At 44.9% G+C, this 22,445-nt stretch overlaps 1 protein-coding gene across 2 annotated transcripts in view; it reads right to left on the reverse strand.

Annotated features, from left to right (window-relative positions):
- Positions 1-22,445, reverse strand: part of LOC140387064 (contactin-associated protein-like 5) — a 1,365,877-nt gene that overhangs the window by 663,875 nt on the left and 679,557 nt on the right. For both annotated transcript variants that reach the window (XM_072470084.1, XM_072470077.1), the window contains exon 10: positions 21,926-22,097. In XM_072470084.1, the coding sequence (XP_072326185.1) occupies positions 21,926-22,097 (172 nt within the window). The remainder of the gene's footprint in view (positions 1-21,925; positions 22,098-22,445) is intronic.

Genomic DNA, 22,445 nt, shown 5'->3' on the forward strand with positions numbered 1-22,445 from the left:
ATACTCCAGGTGTGGCCTCACTAACACCTTATACAATTGCAGCAGAACCTCCCTAGTCTTAAACTCCATCCCTCTAGCAACATTCCATTTGCCTTCTTAATCACCTGTTGCACCTGTAAACCAACTTTTTGCGACTCATGCACTAGCACACCCAGGTCTCTCTGCACAGCAGCATGTTTTAATATTTTATCATTTAAATAATAATCCCTTTTGCTGTTATTCCTACCAAAATGGATAACCTCACATGTGTCAACATTGTATTCCATCTGCCAGACCCTAGCCCATTCACTTAGCCTATCCAAATCCCTCTGCTGACTTCCAGTATCCTCTGCACTTTTTGCTTTACCACTTATCTTAGTGTCGTCTGCAAACTTGGACACATTGCCCTTGGTCCCCAACTCCAAATCATCTATGTAAATTGTGAACAGTTGTGGGCCCAACATTGATCCCTGAGGGACACCACTAGCTACTGATTGCCAACCAGAGAAACACCCATTAATCCCCACTCTTTGCTTTCTATTAATGAACCAATCCTCTATCCATGCTATTACTTTCCCCTTAATGCCATGCATCTTTATCTTATGCAGCAACCCTTTGTGTGGCACCTTGTCAAAGGCTTTCTGGAAATCCAGATATACCACTTCCATTGGCTCCCCGTTATCTACCACACTGTTAATGTCCTCAAAAAATTCCACTAAATTAGTTAGGCACGACCTGCCCTTTATGATCCCATGCTGCGTCTGCCCAATGGGACAATTTCCATCCAGATCCCTCGCTATTTCTTACTTGATGATAGATTCCAGCATCTTTCCTGCTACCGAAGTTAAGCTCACTGGCCTATAATTACCCGCTTTCTGCCTACCTCCTTTTTTAAACAGTGGTGTCACGTTTGCTAATTTCCACCCCAGAGTCTAGTGAATTTTGGTAAATTATCACTAGTGCGTTTGCAATTTCCCTAGCCATCTCTTTTAGCACACTGGGATGCATTCCATCAGGTCCAGGAGACTTGTCTACCTTTAGCCCCATTGGCTTGCCCATCACTACCTCCTTGGTGATGACAATCCTCTCAAGGTCCTCACCTGTCATAGCCTCATTTCCATCAGTCACTGGCATGTTATTTGTGTGTTCCACTTTGAAGACCGACCCAAAAAACCTGTTCAGTTCCTCAGCCATTTCCTCATCTCCCATTATTAAATCTCCCTTCTCATCCTCTAAAGGACCAATATTTACCTTAGCCACTCTTTTGTTTTATATATTTGTAGAAACTTTTACTATCTGTTTTTATATTCTGAGCAAGTTTACTCTCATAATCTATCTTACTCTCCTTTATAGCTTTTTAGTAGCTCTCTGTTGCCCCCTAAAGATTTCCCAGTCCTCTAGTCTCCCACTGATCTTTGCTACTTTGTATGTTTTTTCCTTCAATTTGATACTCTCCCTTATTTCCTTAGATATCCACGGTCGATTTTCCCTCTTTTTACCGTCCTTCTTTTTTGTTGGTATGAACCTTTGCTGAGCACTGTGAAAAATCACTTGGAAGGTTCTCCACTGTTCCTCAACTGTTTCACCATAAAGTCTTTGCTCCCAGTCTACCTTAGCTAGTTCTTCTCTCATCCCATTGTAATCTCCTTTATTTAAGCACAAAACACTAGTGCTTGATTTTACCTTCTCACCCTTCATCTGTATTTTAAAATTCCACTATATTGTGATCGCTCCTTCCAAGAGGATCCCTAACTATGTGATCCTGAATCAATCCTGTCTCATTACACAGGACCACATCTAGGACCGCTTGTTCCCTCGTAGGTTCCATTACATACTGTTCTAGGAAACTATCACGGATACATTCTATAAACTCCTCCTCAAGGCTGCCTTGACCGACCTAGTTACACCAATCGACATGTAGGTTAAAATCCCCCATGATAACTGCTGTACCATTTCTACATGCATCCGTTATTTCTTTGTTTATTGCCTGCCCTACCATAATGTTACTATTTGGTGGCCTATAGACTACTCCTATCAGTGACTTTTTCGCCTTACTATTCCTGACTTCCACCCAAATGGATTCAGCCTTATCCTCCATAGCACCGATGTCATCCCTTACTGTTGTCCGGATGTCATGAAAATGAAAATGAAAATCGCTTATTGTCACAAGTAGGTTTCAAATGAAGTTACTGTGAAAAGCCCCTAGTGGCCACATTCCGGCACCTGTTTGGGGAGGCTGGTACGGGAATTGAACTCTGCTGCTGGCCTGCCTTGGTCTGCTTTAAAAGCCAACAATTTAGCCCAGTGTGCTAAACCAGCCCTCTTTACTTTTCTCCTAATTTTCCTTGTCGTTGAACCCATATCTTCATGTAACAACCTGACGCGCCCTTACCATTAATGTTTTCACTTCCCATTTTATTCCTTTTAGTATTCCTGGTCCTATTCACTGAGCTCCCCTCAGTCACTGTACCTTGTACTGTCGCCCTTTTTGATTTTTGACTATGGCTTCTCTGCCTTACACTTTCCCCCTTACTGCCTTTTGTTTCTGTCCCTGTGTTACTACCTTCCAACTTTCTGCATCGGTTCCCATCCCCCTGCCACATTAGTTTAAACACTCCCCAACTGCTCGGTTCCAGTCCAGGAATACAAATGCTATGAATGGCATTTCATGATGCTTTTTAAAGGCAGTCATAGATATTTATTCCTTTATTTTATTTCACTGTGTAATCGGTCCTGAGGACTTCTCACGGTGGGTACTGGTTGAGTTGACATGGAGGGTGTATGAGCAAAAGGTGATGGGGTGTTAATGGGTTGGTTTTAGCTGTTCTAAAGGCGGAATAAAGGCTATAATGGGCCACAGGAATCTCTGGCAGAATGGGTTTTCATTAAGATGGCATGGGAGCGACAAGGGCGATGGAGGATGGGTGGAGGAACATGAATTGACACAAACAAGGCATGGTTTCTTGGGCGGGGGTGGTTATGAGGTGTGAGGAGTGAGGAATAGAAGGCCTAAAATTTAATGTCTCAACTGGGACAAGTCCCAGTGATCCAAGACGAGCATTTGAAGCAGTGCTTGCCGCTCGGCAGCTCCCTACCACTTCCAACTTTCCGATCTACTTCCAGGTGACAGTGGGCCCAACTCCACCCTGCATGTGCTCCAACCACCGCGCCTCCCCCCACCTACCCATGCCCAATTCCCTGTGGTACCAGTGGGAAAACGTGTCGGTGTGAAACACATTTGTAACAACATGGCGTGCAGATATTTGAATCACCTGAACATTGCCTAGGGCTTTCTCTGGAGTTCAGGTGCCCGCAATTCAGGACTCCGGAATGGCACAACAGTGGGTAAAGGAACATCTACAGGTGGACCTTCCAGATTTGATGCTCCGGAGGAGGTCCATTCCAACCTCGGAATTTTCCCAGAGATAGATCTTCTTCCTCACGAGATCCATCTTTTTTTTGAAGTGATCTTGGATGCATTTTCAACATGGTCCCCAGACAGGACAGGGAACTATGGGCCATCAGGACTGCCTGACCACGGAATACAGCGCAAAATACCTTGCTACACAATTAATGAGGGTTGGGGTCGGAAGGTTTGGTGAGTTTTCCCACCAGGTTCCACAGTGGGAACCACTCCACACTCCCGGCCCCCCATAGGACCTAATTCCCAGATGGAAGAAAAGTATGCGTACAAATAAATTGGATTTGGGAGAACGAACCTATTGTTGATATTCTTCACATTTTGAAATCTATTTTGGAAAAAAAAAATGTTCTTGCACTGTTACAAATACAGCTTTCTGTTTATGACCACTACCCTTATGATAACTGACCTACATTGGCTCCCAGTCTCGATTCTAAAATTCTTATCTTGTTTGCAAATCCCACCATGGCTTCTCTGCTCCCTATTTATGTAATTGCCTCCAGTGCCACAATTGTGAAGGAACAGGGCAAGCAATTTGATACCTCCCTGTACAATGAGAATGAAGGATTAAAAAATAAATAGCACAAGGACTGAGCAGGAGGATGAATTTGATTGGGTGCATTCAATGTCAAATCAGGAGTGAAAAAGAGGGGAAAAAAGATTGGATTGAGAGGGAAGAAAAGGTTGGATCGAGAAGAGGAAACAAGAGACAGAAGGGAAAAAAAAGAAAAAGCTCCAACAGCGATTAATACTTGAAATTTGTAATAGTTAATATTTGGTACCAGAAAGATTGACTGGGTATAATTAACAATTATGTTGCTAAAAGGGTACTTACCCCTTGATAAGACCATGAGACCATAAGACATAGGAGCGGAATGAGACCATTTGGTTATTCAAGTCTGCTCCGCCATTCAATCATGGCTGATATGTTTCTGGGTAGCACGGTGGAGCAGTGGTTAGCACTACTGTCTCACAATGCAGAGGACCCGTGTGGAGTTTGCACATTCTCCCCGTGTCTGCATGGGTCTCACCCCCACAACCCAAAGGTGTGCAGGGTAGGTGGACTGGTCACGCTCAGTGGCTCCTTAATTGGAAAAAAAACAATGGCTGATATTTCTCATCCCCATTCTCCTGCCTTGTCCCAGAAAACCCCTAATCCTCTTAAAGACACTCAGTGGGTCACTATCCATGTGGAGTTTGCACATTCTGCCCGTGTTTGCGTGGGTTTCGCCCCCACAACCCAAAAGATGTGCAGGGTAGGTGAATTAGCCACGCTAAATTGCCCCTTAATTGGAAAAAATGAATTGGGTACTCTCAATTTAAAAAAAAAGACACTTAGTGATTTGGCCTTCTGCGGCAAAGAGTTGCACAGATTCACCACCCTCTGGCTGAAGAAATTCCTCCTCGTCTCTGTTTTCAAGGATCGTCCCTTTAATTGTGCCATCTAGCTCTAGTTTTTCCTACTAGTGGAAACATCCTCTCCAGGTCCACTCTATCCAGGCCTCGCAGTATCCTGTAAGTTTCAATAAGATCCCCCCTCATCCTTCTAAGCTCCAACGAGTGCAGACCCAGACATGACTTTTATGGCAAGCTTAGTCCATATCTACTGCACAAATGCAGCAACTTGACATCATTCAATGCATTTCAATAGTGAGGCAGACAACAAAATGCTATTATTCCAAGGTTAAATACAGAGTAGCACCACGTGGGCAGCAATATTTTGTTAATTTACCTGTACATTTGGGACTCAACTGGATTTCCTATAACATTTGCTCATAGCAATGGTCATGGTCCCACTGTTATTTTGACAGGCAAATTCCAACCCAATTAGTGTCTCCATCTTTGGCTCAATACCAACTTTTGTTTGATTGCGTGGCTGGGATGTTTTACTCAGTGAAAGGAGCTATGTGAATGCAAGTTGATGTTATTGCTTTATGGGTTACTTCTTCACTCTCGCTCCCCCCTTGACTACACAATTTTTCTTCAGTTCAAATGTCACCTCGGTTTAGTTGGGGGCACCCTCAGCTCACTGCCATCTCACTGGTGATATAAACTCTACTGCAGTAGCTGAACATCCAGTCCCGGCTTATATTTTAGTGCAGCACTGATGGCATGGTGAACTGTCTGTGGCACCAGCCTTTCGATGAGACACTGCCTGCCTGCTCGGATGGACGTTGTCATGATATTCAGATAAACATCACAGCACATACATACACACATAATGATGGACAGATCAACGGACCAATCAACACACAAAACACGACAGCCAATCACGGACAAGAGCATACACAGTACAAAGCAGGGAACATGACACTTCCTGGGCACTCGAGCAGGAAAGAGCTCAGGGCACAGACCTCATTGCCAGCCAGTCAGAGGTTCACCATGTGCTGAATACCAGAGTTTAATATGTTAATAGTTCATTGAAATAAAACTGCGTTGTACCATTCGCAACCGTGTTGGTTCGTCTGTGAATCAGTGTACCCAACACTTCATGATACCAGGAGTGATTTGACACCTACCCACAAATCTGCCATCCTGCGCCATGGACACCGTCAACACACCGCAGCCGCTGCAAGTCACTGGGAACCTCGCCGTAAATTGAAAGTTGTTGAAGCAATGCTTCCAGCTCTTTCTGAAAGCCAACGAACGAGAGAGCACCTCCGACACCAGAAAGATTACCATCCTCCTCACCACCGCAGGGCAGCATGCCATCCATGTCTACAACTCCCTGGTGTTCGCGGAAGGCAAGGACAAATCCAAATACAAGACGGTCCTTCTCAAGCTCGACCAACACTTCAACGTCGAGGTCAATGAAAGCTTCAAGAGATATGTCTTCCAGCAGCGCCTGCAGGGTAAGGATGAGCTCTTTCAGTCATTCCTTACCCATCTCCGCATTCTCGCGCAGTCCTGCGGTTACGACACCACCTCAGACTCCATGATTCGGGACCAGATCATTTTTGGGGTCGCCTCGGGCACCCTACGCCAGCAGCTTTTAAAAATAGCCTCCGCAATCGAAGTCTGTGTCCTGCACGAAAACACGACTAGCCGCTATGCACCATTTCAGGTGACCGAATCAGCGCGGCGGGGGTCCTACGTGGCCGGAACGGCGAGCCAGGTGCACCACAAGGCCGAACGGGTCCAGGCGATCGAGTTCCTCCCGGCCCGCGGCCATTTCGCACGCTTTTCGGGCCCTCCCGCGCTTGTGCGCGCCAAAACCTACGGCAACACTGAGGGACGTGATGCGCAGGCGTGCCCGAAGCAAGACCGAACTGCGCATGCGCAGTGGCGCAACGAACGTCATGATGTCACGACGTGTGGCAACTGTGGAGCTGCACATTTAAAGCGGCAATGTCCCGCAAGAACCCGACAATGCCTACGCTGTGGCAAGGTGGGCCACTACGCTGCTTACTGTCGAGCAGCTCAACCTGTCAACCTTCCACAACTCTGACAACCTCGCAGGGACGTGCGGACCATTCAGCCTCCCCATTACGAATCTTGCCCAGATGACATCCAGACCGGTGACACAGATGACCGCGACGTCTTCCGTGTTGCGGTCATTGATGGGAACCGAGTTAACACGATCAATCTGGGTGATGAATGGTGTGCCACCCTGTTGGTCAGCCTGAATTCGTCGCCCACGTACTAGACTGGACTTTTGAGACTGTTTATACATTGAACTCATGCAACCACTTGGTTAATATGTTTATGTTCTTATCGTTACAGGAATTTGTTTTATCGTTCAACATTTCCCCGTTCTTTGTTTATGGTAAAACCTCGTTGTTATGTCACACCCGACATCGCCCCTTGTATATAGTTAAGCCCCATGTACATGCTGTAAATATTGCACACACACACATTTAGCTACACTTAGTACACATCTCTATTTATAAACACGTAGGCACATAATCCTGTAAAAAAGGGGGGATGTCATGATATTCAGATGAACATCACAGCACATACATACACACATAATGATGGACAGATCAACGGACCAATCAACACACAAAACACGACAGCCAATCACGGACAAGAGCATACACAGTACAAAGCAGGGAACACGACACTTCCTGGGCACTCGAGCAGGAAAGAGCTCAGGGCACAGGCCTCATTGCCAGCCACTCAGAGGTTTAGCATGTGCTGAATACCAGAGTTTAATATGTTAATAGTTCATTGAAATAAAACTGCGTTGTACCATTCGCAACCGTGTTGGTTTGTCTGTGTATCAGAGTACCCAACACTTCAGACGTTAAATCCCCCTATTAAACTTTTAGAGAAGTGCAGGTTGTCTTGACAATACCATCACAATTGGACCAACACCTTCTCCATCGAATCTTCTGCTGCATTTGCCACTGTGAGCAAACAAAAAGAATTCAAACAGACACAGAAGAATTTCATGCAGCAACAAGCTAACTTGGTGACTCTATGTTTTTTAAGTCTACCAATCATTATGAGGATAGCTAGATTGACAGAGAAGCTTTATAGCATGACAGACTTGGATCATTACTGCAGTGTAAGCCATAGGGAGAGTGGTGCAGAGTTCATTGTGCTGGCAGACTGCTGTATTAGTCATAGGCATTTCATTTGAAGCCCGCAGGAAAGCTGTTTGCATCCTTGGTTCCACCGAAAAATGTTTTTACCAAAGCCCCGTCTGCACTTTCAGGCAGACAAAAATAACTCTGCAGTACCATTTTGAAAATAAATTGGGGAGTTCTCCGAATGCTCTGGCCAATATTTACCACAAGAATATAAAACTCAATGTCAGTGAGTGAGAAGGGGAAGATAATAAAATAGTTTGGGAGAGATGTGTCAATACTGCGCAGCAGGCACTCAGCCTGGGAGTAAATAGCAACTTGCAGAATGAAACTGTTCAAGCAATAACCACAGCACTACCTTCATTAAGTACCTTCAGCTGATAGAAAAAGCAAAGATATCTATTAATTTTTTTGACCAACCAATTGCCAACCTCCATTATACTGGGTGGGACTCCAACAAATAATCTGTGAAAACAGGGCTATACTACCAAGGGTCTAATTTGTATGGCATTCATTATTAAGGGAGCTGTAAGCAATGCTCTTTATAGAATAAGTCATGAGAGCATTACGGTTCCCGTGGAGAACATTGATGGGAAAGAAGTTTCCAAATGACCCCACTGGAAAAAAAAACAGTGGTCAAGATTTAACTTTTTAAAACTTTTCCACTAACAGTCAAGTTGACAGATTATATTCAGCAGAAACGAGAAAACTGCATTTTAAATAGCTGGTCTCACAAATTTTGTCCATTTGTATCACCAATCCAAAAAATTCCACAAACTCTGTCCTTCCCACGTAGATCTTCAGTTCCTCTATTCACACAGGGTCGGCCTGGTGTCTCAGCCAGCTACAACTTTATCACCTCTGAGTGTCACGGGTTCAACATCCACCAAAAGGCATCCATTTGGTCACCTTCCTCAAGAAAGTTCAGTCGGCTGATTCTTGGGATGGAGACTAATACAAAAGCAAAACACTACAGGTGCTGTAAATCTGAATTAAGAACAACAGTGCGGGAAAATGCTCAGCGCCCGTGGAAAGAAAAAGTGATAATGTTTTGTTGACAACCTTTTCGTCGACCTGAAGAGTTGACTCTGTTTCTGTCCACAAGACACGCCTGACCTGCTGAGCATGCCAACCATTTTTCGATTTTATGCCTGGCTGGTGTTTGTCTGGGACCTCACAGCGCCAGGGATCGAGGTTCAATTCTGGCCTTGGGCCACTGGCTGTGTGGAGTTTGCACGTCCTCCCTGTGTGTGCGTGGGTTTCCTCCGAGTGATCCGGTTTCCTCCCACAGTCCAAAGATGTGCCGATTGGGTGGGTCGGCCATGATAAAACTGCCTGGTGCCAAACTCAATTTTGGCCTCTCCCAGGGCAGCATGGCGACGCAGTGGTTAGCACTGCAGTCTCACGGCGCTGAGGCCCCAGGTTCGATCCCGGCTCTGGGTCATTGTCCGTGTGGAGTTTGCACATTCTCCCCGTGTATGCGTGGGTTTCGTCCCCACAACCCAAAGATGCAGGCGAGGTGGATTGGCCACTCTAAATTGCCCCTTAATTGGAAACAATGAATTGGGTACTCTAAATTTATATATTTTTTCAAAATTTGGCCTTCCCCGCAATTTAACCGGTGTGCCCAGAACCGCGCCAGGCACGACAAAACCATGAAGTCGCACCCGACATTTTAATCCTCTCCCCCATACACCTCTTCAACTTGAAAAAAGGCTTCTGTTAATATAGCTCTTTTCATGACCACCAGATGTCCCAAAGTGCTTCACAGCCAATGAAGCACTTTAGACATTTAGTTACTCTGTAAACAAGGAAATTCAGCCACCAATTGTGCATAGCAACTTTCCTTAGATAACAATATGGTAATTAACGCATCTGTTATGTGATGTTGAATGCAGAATAACTATTGGTCAAGACACTGAGAATACCCTTGCCAACAACCCCCCTCCCCCTCAACCCCTCTACTATTCATCAAAATAGTACTGCGGAATTATTTATCTCCACCTGGAAGGGCAAACAGAGTATTTGCTTCAAAGCCAATCATGCAGCAATCCCTCAGTAAATGCATCGTTGTGGGACTTGAACCCCATTTGCATTGTGTCAGAGGCAAGAACGCCACCAACTGAGCCAGAGCTTGGCAACATTTAATAAGTTATTTCTCAGTATTTCTGCTAGATATCACAGACTCAGTAAAGTCGGTATTGATCAGTAAAGAATAGTTACTCTCAGTGAAATCCAACTGCAGACGTTTCTCGACGTCCTTTAATTCAACATGGATCTCTTGAGTAATGCCACCCTGTGGTGGCAACACATGGTCCACCCAGCGCTACACACCTTCAATCAGCCATTGGCCTAGGTAGACATTCTGTGCCCGAGGTGCCCTTAATATTGGACACCTAGCCTCATTTCAGCTGAGCTGCTCAAACCTGCCGGCAAATCATGGCTAAGATTGGGGTCACGTAATGAAGGGAGATCATCATATAGAATCATGGAATTTACAGTGCAGAAGAAGGCCATTTGGCCTATCAAGTCTGCACCGGTCCTTGGAAAGAGCACCCCCACACCTCCACCCGTAACCCCACCTAACCTTTTTTGACACTATGGGCAATTTAGCATGGCCAACCAACCTAACCTGCACATCTTTGGACTGTGGGAGGAAACCGGAGCACCAGGAGGAAACCCACGCAGTCACGGAGAGAACGAGCAGACTCCGCACAGACAGTGACCCAAGCTGGGAATCAATCCTGGGACCATGGAGCTGTGAAGCAATTGGGCTAACCACTGTGCTACCCTGCTGCTCTCATGGAATGTATCAGTGCTTAGAGCTACATTGTTAAACTGGTCATTCGGAGAGAGATAGGTATGGAGCTGAGTTTTATTTATCCTTTCACAGGATGGGAGCATTTGTCAGCCATCCCTAATTGTCCTTGAGCTGACCAGCCTGCTGGGTCATTTCAAAGGGCAGTTAAGTGTCAACTATACTGCTGTGGGTCTGGAGTCACGCATAAGTCAACCAAGGAGGGCGGATTTCCTTTCTCAGTGAGCCAGAGGGCTTTTTTTTTTTTTACAGCAATCGATGATAGTTGTTGTTCTCACCACTACGGAGACTAGCTATTCAATTCCACAATTAATGAATTGAATTTCAGTACTACCAGCTGCCATGCTGAGATTTGAACCCATGACTCCCATTAGCTTGGGCCTCTGGATTTTTGAACCAGTGGCGATACCACTAGACCACCATTTCCTCATGCTGGGGGCCCAGCTTTCGAAAAGGTAAGTGTATTACTTTATATGTGCAGAGGTAAGTCTATCTGTATGTGCTGACAGATCAGGGAGACTTGCACAGCACCTTCCAGGATTGTTTATCACATGGATTCATGAATGTGCAAATATTGGAATGCTGGTACCAGAACAAAGCCAAGAATAAATGATCATTTGTTGCAACCTTGCTGACAAAACTTCAGAACAAAAATAAAATCTTGCTGATGCAGCTGAAGAATTCCTTGCAGTTTTACCTTGAAGAGCAGGTGAATTCTGACCATTGCACTTTCTAGAATAACAAAGCACTCCTTTGAAAATGCACTTTCAGAGTCTCAGATTTCCCGTTCTTTTCACCCACCTTCATTCCTGGATATCCCCCGGCTATTGCTGATTATTTTGGATGCCAAATCAAGGGCAGTTATGTGGAGTGGAGTTGCACTCACTAGAGAGCGAAACACAGCAACCAGAAATCAATTCAGTGGCGACCCTTAACCCTTGTGATTACGCTGTCGTATTCTTTCCCCTACAGAATGAACTCAAACCAGTCTCTCCAGAAATGCAAGTAAATGTAAACAGTGCCTGTTGCAAGTTTCAAACGAGCACTCCTCGATTTGCATGGGCACTACAAGTGCCGTTCTTTAAAATAAACACTTTTAAAAAAAATGTAGAGTACCCAATTCATTTTTTTCCAATTAAGGGGCAATTTAGTGTGGCCAATCCATCTATCCTGCACATCTTTGGGTTGTGGGGCGAAACCCCCACGCAAACACGGGGAGAATGTGCAAACTCCACACGGGCAGTGATCCAGAGCTGGGATCGGACCTGGGACCTCGACGGTGTGAGGCAGCAGGGCTAACCCACTGCGCCACCGTGCTGCCTTAAAATAAACACTTGACTATTTTTCATACACATTGTTAGCTTTCGAGTTTCTGTCCCTGGTGGCATGTGATATCACCACGATTGGTAATATGTTGTATTCTTTGTCTTTTCTTCCAGAATGACCCAATGTAGTGTTGACAAAGAATATATCAATCAAAAGATTGAAACTACTAATTAAATGATGTTCGCACACTCTACTGAGCTATAGATGATAATAAATGATATTGAATCTGTCTTACTATCTAGTCACTAACTACACTATGATCTAACCTCATGCTATCTATCTCAAACTAATATTTAATCTGCTCTCTCCATGTTCTTCTCAGCCTTCTCCTCATGCTTCTCCCAGTATTCCCTGAGAGGCTGTCTTAAGTACAGAGAATTAGTAACGCCCTCCAGTGTTTGATTTACACATAGATGTAATTATTAACCCTTCACTAACCTGACTATAGACATATCATTACAAACAGTGCCTGGACCAAGTCTCAAACAAGCACTTCTCGATTTTCATGGGCATTACGGGTCCCGTTCTTAAAAAAAAAATCACTTGACTATTTTTCATACATATTGTGAGCTTTTGAGCTGCAATTCCTTGTGATACAAATAGACCCAAGTAGAACAAATCTGAGTTCATCCGGTTATTGGGTATGATAATATTTTGAACTAATATGGGAAATTTAACTTTGGGCTGATAATGTTCATCCTGTATAAATATTTTGAAAATGGGGACATTTGCCTTTTTTTTTTAGTAGGTTTTCATCCAGCATTTGTTTGGATAGTGATGTTAAAAAAAGCCCCAATGATGTTTAAAGAAATAAAATAGATTCTTAAAAAAGTAGAAGAACTTGTTTGAGGCTTGAGGTTTATATCAGATAAACACTGGTTCAGCAGAGGTTTACTTATTTGATCTCAGCTGGGATAATAATCAGTGGGCAATGTGACAATGACCTCAAGTGTCTCTGGGATGGTTCCCAGTCATTACAGCCTCACTGTTGACATTTGGATTGGATTGGATTGGATTTGTTTATTGTCACGTGTACCGAGGTACAGTGAAAAGAATTTTTCTGCGAGCAGCTCAACAGATCATTAAGTACATGGAAAGAAAAGATTAGAACGATTGTAAGTTAAGTGAAAAGTGGATCTGTTGGGGAGAGCTCACAGAGAGTCGCCTCGCTCCGGCGCCATCTGTGCTCCTCAACCTGTTCATTGATAGCGTGGGCACTGCCACTCAGCTGTGGCCATTGATGTCCATTTGATTCTATACAGGATCCAATTGTCTCCTAGATATGCATCATCATAGATTCATAGAATTTTACAGTGCAGAAGGAGCAGCACGGTAGCACAGTGGTTAGCACAGTTGTTTTACAGCTCCAGGGTCCCAGGTTCAATTTACGGTTTGCGTCACTGTCTCCGGGTTCTCCGGTTTCCTCCCACAGTCCAAAGATGCGCAGGTTAGGTGGATTGGCCATGATAAATTGCCTTTAGTGACCAAAAAAGGTTAGGTAGGTGAGGTTACGGGGATGGGGTGGAGGCTTAGGATTAACTGGGGTGCTCTTTCCAAGGGCCGGTGCATCTTAATGGGCCAAAGGGCCTCCTTCTGCACTGTAAATTCTATGATAAAGGAGGCCATTCGGCCCATCGAGTCTGCACCGGCCCTTGGAAGGAGCACCCCACTTAAGCCCACACCTCCACCCTATCACCATAACCCACCCAACCTATTTGGACACTAAGGACAATTTAGCATGGCCAATCCACCTAACCCGCACATCTTTGGACTGTGGGAGGAAACCGGAGCACCCGGAGGAAACCCATGGAGGAAATCATCAGCACATATTGAAAGGGAAGATATAGCAGAGACACTTTAACATATATAATCTAGTGGCAAACGACTGACTGATCGCTGATATGATTTCTATCTTTATAAAGACAGGTGAACTCTGAGTGAGTTTAGCCGTCCCCAAAACGTTCTGCTCATGGCCTCCTCACATCCAGCTGCTCAGGCCTAAGAGAGTGCACCTGCCTCATAGAAGGAAACCCAGAGCAGGCCAGGGCTCTCTAGGCCTTAACCGTGGCTACAAAAGTTTTCAAAGGCAACAGGATGGCACGGTAGCACAGTGGGGGGTAGCATCATTGCTTCACAGTGACAGGGTCCCCGGTTCAATTCCCACTTGGGTCACTGTCTGCACGGAGTCTGCACGTTCTCCACGTGTCTGCGTGGGTTTCCTCCAGGTGCTCCGGTTTCCTCCCACAGTCCAAAGATGTGTAGGTTAGGTGGATTGGCCGTGCAAAATTGCCCTTAGTGTCCAAAAATAAAAGGTGGGGTGGGGTTACTGGGTTAAGGGGATAGGGTGGAGGTGTGGGCTTGGGTAGGGTGCTCTTTCCAAGGGCCGATGCAGACTCGATGGGCCGAATGGCCCCTTATGCACTGTAAATTCTATGTATTGGTAGGGTTAGAAAGATTAAAAAACCTTTATCACTTTTGAGTCATGGGTGTTCACTCACTGTATATATAACGCACCTTTATAAATACATTTGCTGTTCATAACAATTGTCTTATCATTTGAGAGTGTCATGCATATGTATCTATGTGGGCTCTTATTGTGAGGGTGATCCAAGTTCCCACTCCATGATTGCTGGCTTTTGTGAGCCTCAGATTCATGTGATGTCTAGCTGACTCATGTTAGTTACTCGCCCTTCATCTAATGTCAGGAAGATGTGTTAATCTCTTTGTTGAAAGTGATTGCAAGTTGTGTTGGGAAGTGATATTCATCAAAAGACATATGGAGTCCTGCATGCTGAATGGTATGGGAGGGTTACCACTCATGTTGTCTCATCATCAAATCACTGCCTTCATTGTTCGTGCTGAAGCACAAGACCTGCAGCCATGATGGTCTCTCCAGCCTTGAGCGCATCTCTGTGGCAGCAAAAAGTATCTCATTCAGGAGGTCACGACTGCATAAAGTCCAGTTGACGTAGACTTTGTGCTGGCGTGCAGTCTTTCACTTCCCAGTACAGCTACATGCAGCTTTTAGGGCCTGATCCCAACCATCCCTTGTTGACTCTTTGATATGCAAAAAATGTAAATGTAAATAATCTTTATTGTCACAAGTAGGCTGCACTGCAATGAAGTTACTTTGAAAAGCCCCCAGTCGCCACATTCCGGCTCCTGTTCGGGTACTATTTCATAGAATTTACAGTGCAGAAGGAGGCCATTCGGCCCATCGAGTCTGCACCGGCTCGTGGAAAGAGCACCCTACCAAGGTCCACACCTCCACCCTATCCCCATAACCCAGTAACCTCACCCAACACTAAGGGAAAATTTGGACACTAAGGGCAATTTATCATGGCCAATCCACGTAACCTGCACATCTTTGGACTGTGGGAGGAACCCGGAGCACCCGGAGGAAACCACGCACACACGGGGAGGATGTGCAGACTCCACACAGACAGTGACCCAAGCCAGAATCAAACCTGGGACCCTCGAGCTGTGAAGCAATTGTGCTATCCACAATACATAGAGGGAGAATTCAGAAATCTCAGCTGGTACGGGAATTGAACCCGCGCTGCTGGCCTTGTTCTGCATCACAAACCAGCTGCCTAGCCCACTGAGCTAAACCCACCCCACTCATCTAATTGCCCATCTAATTAATCGCACTCACTTGCTCTTTGCCTGTGGCCTAGTAAATGTTTCCATGAGAGGTACTTCTCCAATTCTCCTGTATTGAATCTGCTTCCACCTTCAGACATACATTCCAGATCAAAAGAGCTCACTGCCTAAAATATCTTTTCCTCATGTTTTGTCTGTTTTATTTTGTCAATTAACTTTTACTGGTTACTGACACTTCTGCTTCACCTTATACCTAAATTCTTCAATTGAGCACCTCTATCAAATCTCCTCTTAACTTTCTCTGCTTGAAGGAAATTGTGATGTGGAGATGCCGGCGTTGGACTGGGGTGAGTACAGTAAGAAGTCTTACAACACCAGGTTAAAGTCCAACAGGTTTGTTTCGATGTCACTAGCTTTCAGAGCACAGCTCCTTCCTCAAGTGAAGGAAATTGGTTTGTGGAGGAAAGAGGCCAAGGAATACAGGTATGCACTAAACAGATATACTTCACTAAAAACAGCAAAGCAGGCTAATCAGGTCACACAGAAGCAAACAAAGCCCTGGTTCATTTCTTGCCATCGCGATTTCAAACGCAGAAGTGTTATGTCGAACTGTCTGCATAACCTTGTTTAGACCATACTTAGAGCACTATGCTTTCGTCCTCCTGTATTAGATAGGATCGGGAGACACAGGAGAAGGTGCAAAAGAGATTAACAAGGGTGATACCAGAACAAAGAACAAGAACAAAGAACAAAGAAATGTACAGCACAGGAACAGGCCCTTCGGCCCTCCAAGCCCGTGCCGACCATACTGCCCGACTAAACTACAATCTTCTACACTTCCTGGGTCCGTATCCTTCTATTCCCATCCTATTCATATATTTGTCAAGATGCCCCTTAAATGTCCCTATCGTCCCTGCCTCCACTACCTCCTCCGGTAGTGAGTTCCAGGCACCCACTACCCTCTGCGTAAAAAACTTGCCTCGTACATCTACTCTAAACTTTGCCCCTCTCACCTTAAACCTATGCCCCCTAGTAATTGACCCCTCTACCCTGGGGAAAAGCCTCTGACTATCCACTCTGTCTATGCCCCTCATAATTTTGTATACCTCTATCAGGTCGCCCCTCAACCTCCTTCGTTCCAGTGAGAACAAACCGAGTTTATTCAATCGCTCCTCATAGCTTATGCCCTCCATACCAGGCAACATTCTGGTAAATCTCTTCTGCACCCTCTCTAAAGCCTCCACATCCTTCTGGTAGTGTGGCGACCAGAATTGAACACTATACTCCAAGTGTGGCCTAACTAAGGTTCTATACAGCTGCAACATGACTTGCCAATTCTTATACTCAATGCCCCGGCCAATGAAGGCAAGCATGCCGTATGCCTTCTTGACTACCTTCTCCACCTGTGTAGCCCCTTTCAGTGATCTGTGGACCTGTACTCCTAGATCTCTTTGACTTTCAATACTCTTGAGGGTTACAGCTGTAAGGAACGATTGTACGGACCAAGGCCCTTTCCTCTGGAAGAGACTAAACTCAATAGTGGCCTCCTCAAGATTTTCAAGGTTATGAAAGGGATCGATAAGGTAGATGTAAGTCCATAAGGCCATAAAATATAGGAGCAGAATTAGGCCACTCGGCCCATCGAGTCTGCTCCGCCATTCAATCAAGGCTGATATTGTTCTCATCCCCATTCTCCTGCCTTCTCCCCATAACCCCTCATCCCCTTATTAATCAAGAACCTATCTTTCTCTATCTTAAGACACTCAGTGATTTGGCTTCCACAGCCTTCTGCCTCAAAGAATTCCACAGATTCACCACCCTCTAGCTGAAGAAATTCCTCCTCATCTCAGTTTTAAAGGAGCGTTACTTTAGTCTGAAATTGTATCCTCTGCTTCTAGATTTTCCGACAAGTGGAAACATCCTCTCCACGTCCACTCTATCCAGGCCGCGTAGTATCTGTAAGTTTCAATAAGGTCCCCCCTCATCCTTCTAAACTCCAACGAGTACAGACCCAGAGTCCTCAACCGTTCCTCATACGACAAGCTCTTCATTATGCGGGGAGCAAAACTGCTCACGATACTCCAAATGGGGTCTGACCAGAGCCTCATACAGCCTCAGAAGTACGTTCCTGCTCTTGTATTCTAGCCCTCTCGACATGAATGCGAACATTGTATTTGTCTTCCTAACTGCCGACTGAACTTGCACGTTAACCTTATGTGGATCGTGAACAAGGAGAGTCCCTTTGTGCCTCTCATTTCCGAAGCATCTCCCCATTTAGAAAATAGTCTATGCATCCATTTCTCCTTCCAAAGTGTATGACCTCACACTTTTCCACATTGTATTCCATCTGCCACTTCTTTGCCCACTCTCCTAGCCTGTCCACGTCCTTCTGCAGCCCGCCTGCTTCCTCAATACTACCTGTCCCTCTACAGATGTTTGCATCATCTGCAAACTTTGCAACAGTGCCTTCAGTTCCTTCTTCCAGATCATTAATGTATATTGTGCACAGTTGTGGTCCCAGCAACGGCCCCTGAGGCATACCACTAGTCACCGGCTGTCATCCTGAAAAAGACCCCTTTATCCCCACTCTCTGCCTTCTGCCCGTCAGCCAATCGTCTATCCATGCCAGGATCTAATCCTTAACACCATGAGCTCTTAACTTATTTAACAGTCTACTACGTGGTAGTGAAGATACTTCCATTGGAGAAGACCACACCTCGGCGCAAGAAACATGATAGTCACTAATGAATTCTGTGGGAAATTCAAGAGGAAATTCTTTACCCCGAGAGTGATTAGATAGAGAAACTTAGTAGCAGCAGGAGTAGATAAGATGAATAGCGTAGATGTCTTTAAAGAGAAGCTAAATATATACCTGAGGAGAAAAGAGTAGCAGGATATATCAATGGAGTTAGATGGAGAGGATTGGGAGGAATTATATGTGAAGTATAAACACTGGTATGGACCATATGGGCCAAATTACTGTATTGAGCCTTCCTTAAATATAAATGATAGCATCATGCTGCATGTGCCACCCTGCTCAGAAGAACAAGATAGGATCACATGAAAACAGGAAGGAAAGTCAGTGAGCAAATTATCCAAACATCTTAACTACCCACTCACCCAGTTCCCAACAGGTTAGTCCAATTGGAACCCCCGAATCCATATCTTTAACATAAAGCCCCAATCATGGATGAAGTGGGTAGAAAGCTATCCCATGATGTTGTCCAATGATTCCTTTATCCACTTCAAACAGATTAATGGATGTCACATTTTTGGATTTCACACTGGGCCATCATGGATGGAAGGATGAAAACGTGTTCTGTGTGTGTGTGTGTGTGTGTGTTGGGGTGGGTGGGGGGGGGGGGGGGTGGTGGCGTGGATGGGCTGTTGAGTAGGAGGGAGTAGACTGTTCAATTATATGTTAAAAATGCTGTTTCTGAGCTCAGCTTAGCTCTGAAGTTAGTTCCATTCACAATTCGACATGGTCAGCAGGTTTTACGGAAGTTTGCAAAAGGATACCGGAATTGGCAGAAACGACAATTTGGCGTCGATGTAACAGTTCACATTTACATCGCTGTGGCAGTCCCATTAATTTGAACCAACAAGGGTATTCTCAACTTCTGGTGAAAGGCCATCAACTGGAAACATTGTCTCTCTCTTCACTGATGCTTCCTGATCTGCTGAGTCTTTTCCAACTTTTTACATTTTTATTTCAGATTTTCAGCATGGGCATTATTCTGCTTTGCGATTATTGAATGAAATGAAAATGAAATGAAATGAAAATTGCTTATTGTCACAAGTAGGCTTCAAATGAAGTTACTGTGAAATACCCCTAGTCGCCACATTCCAGCGCCTGTTCGGGGAGGCTGTTACGGGAATTGCCAGGTTTGCCCTGGTGGACTGCAGTGTGTGTGTGGCTAGCCAGTTGTTGACAAAAAAATAAGCTGTCACTAAAGATAAAAACAGAACCCAATCCTTCTGTCAAGTGACAGACTTGACTGTACCATTACTGAGGTGAAGAGCTAAGCAAACATGAGAGACACATGAACATTTGAAATAGGAACAGCAGTAGGCCATTCGGTCCCTCGAGCCTGCTCTGCCATTCAGTAAGGTCATGGCTGATGTGTTTGTGTTTCGAGTTCCCCATTCTCATCTTCCCCCGATCACCATTGATCCCTTTGCCGAACAAGTGTCTATCCACCTCCACCTTGAAAATGGTCAATGACCCCGCTTTCAATTCTCTCTGAGGCAGAGAGTTCCAGAGAGAACTTCCAGTATAAGTCTAGCAAGATAGTCCATTGAACAGGGGTCAAGTATCATGCACATTTTTTCAGATTATTATGTGGAGATATATCAAATTATCAAACTATGTCTGATCATTACTACAATTCTGCCCCTTCACTTTACCATGGAATGAAATAGTTTATAATTTGAACAAAATTACCCCTCATCTACTGTGTACACTACCTTTGAAGAAATACATATGAAACACATGAATATTATTAGGTCCAGACAAAGCGACCATAAGGAAGAGATGATGAATTGTAACCAAGGTTTTAATCACATATTAAAACACACTATACAACTCCAATCCCCGAAGGGTCTGCTGCCCTGACCTACATCCGGATCAGGGTTTTTATGTGTGGTTGGCTTTCCTTGTTAGGGGAAAGCCCCGCCCCTTAACGGGGAAGCTCTCACGGGAACCTGACAGTCCACACACCGATGACTCTCATGAGGGTTACAACAAGAATATTGTCCAATTCACAAGGAAGAGCAGCTATCAGCTCCCTGGGTTATGCTCTTTCATGTGTAGGTATGGAGCAATGTGAGTCATTCCCATAACGATGTGATAATAATAATGAAATAAATAAAGTAATCGCTTATTGTCACAAGTAGGCTTCAATGAAGTTACTGTGAAATGCCCCTAGTCGCCACATTCTGGCACCGCTTCGGGGAGGCCGGTACGGGAATTGAACCCGCGCTGCTGGCATTGTTCTGCATTACAAGTCAGCTGTTTAGCCCGTTGTACTAAACCAGCCCTATGCACAATGTGGAGGTTTGGCCCCTTTAAGGGACAATACGCGAGGACATCTTGGTGTTACCTAGGATAACTGCACATGATAATGGAAGCAAGACAAAGAGGAGTCTCTGCAGATTATCCAGCTGGCCCAAACATCAGGGAGAGAGACCAATGCCTATGCAGGCACACACGTACCCGCATGCACCCAAACACTGGTCTGGATTCTCCATTGACAGGATCCTTTGTTTTGCCGGCAGCGCACTTACGTCCCCGGATTTCCTGACGGCGTGGAGGTGCCAAAATGGGAAACCCCATTGGCCGGCTGCTGGGATGAGAATCCCGCCTAGGGGGTCCGTGTCGCACCAGAAAACGGGTGGGGTGGCGTGCAGGATCCTTCCCATTGTGTTTCATGAGCATTAACAGCTCCTCTCTGTGGGCAAGTCTTTTGTTTTGTGGTTCCCTATTTAAACCCCAGAATCCAATCCTAGTTTTCATTGCAACAGACTGATGAAGCAGAAGGAAAAATATTTGGAAGTGTTTCTTCTGAAATGTGTCATATTCCGATCAAGTAACCCCACAGCCATACTGCGTTATGGACGGGTTAAACATGGACTGAGCGTGATTTCTGCCCCTCACTGGTGTGGTGTGTGGGGGTGGAGTACCTACCCTCTGCCCCATCCCCCAACCAATGAAAGCACTTGGCCGGGGCACCTAAAATGCAGCCCAGCATTAAGCACAGTCAGATCCTTTCATTAATCTACCTTTCATCAGAGGCACACCAGCAACAATGATCATCTACAAATGCCTAAGTCAAAATGAATGAAGGCCGAAGGCTTGTAGCAAATGTAAATGTTGCTACACCTTTCTACATTGAGTAATTAACTGTACCTATGGCAACAGGCCCAGACGTCTACCACTATCAGTTCATTGGTGTTTTTCTAACATCCCAGGTCCAGCAGCCCATTCCCCCACTCGGAATAGGTATCAAAAACTTGTAACCTCCATTTCCAAAGTACAAACAGGAGAAATAAAGCCACCTTGTTCCAGGAGGTTTCCACACAATGCATTATTGGTTTTTGATGATCAAGCTCTGCAGTTGATCTTTGACTTTTGTGTTGGTAATTCACTGTGGTGCTATTTTGGATGACTTCTATTCCATTCACTGTTTTGAACCATCACAAAGCACAGTTATCCACTCAGTATGTAACACAAGGGGGTACGGTTACCTGTCCACAATACCACACAGGTCTATTTGAAGGTCACTGAAGTTTCCCCGTAAGCCTTGCTGCACCAGAATGAGGTCTGCTGGCTGATTGTCTATGAAGATGAGTCGCATGCAGCCATGAAAAGCACCATAGGGATTTGAACATCCAGCATTTCTGACACTTCCAGGGCAGCCTTAGGGACACAACACATGCATAAAAATTAGTTAAGAATATCATAAGCAAAGGCAATAGCTCTGTGTGTGACAGCAGTCATATATCAAAGGCATTGGAATTAGTAATTCTTTACATTTGTGGTTGGCAACAAGAACAATCAAGAAACAATCTTCTGTATTGTTGTGAGTCCAATGTACGTAAGAGATAATGATATTCCATTATAGTGCTTTGACAATTGCCAATGCCTGTCGCTAAGAAATTTAATAGAAGTAAAAGAACAATAACTGGCATACATTATAAAGTTGCTGAGAAACCAGTTGCATCGTGAAAGTCATTTGAAATGTTTTCCCAGGATGAATCACAATTG

The sequence above is a fragment of the Scyliorhinus torazame genome, chromosome 2 (genome assembly GCF_047496885.1).
Source record: "Scyliorhinus torazame isolate Kashiwa2021f chromosome 2, sScyTor2.1, whole genome shotgun sequence".
Taxonomy (NCBI): Eukaryota; Metazoa; Chordata; class Chondrichthyes; order Carcharhiniformes; family Scyliorhinidae; genus Scyliorhinus; species Scyliorhinus torazame.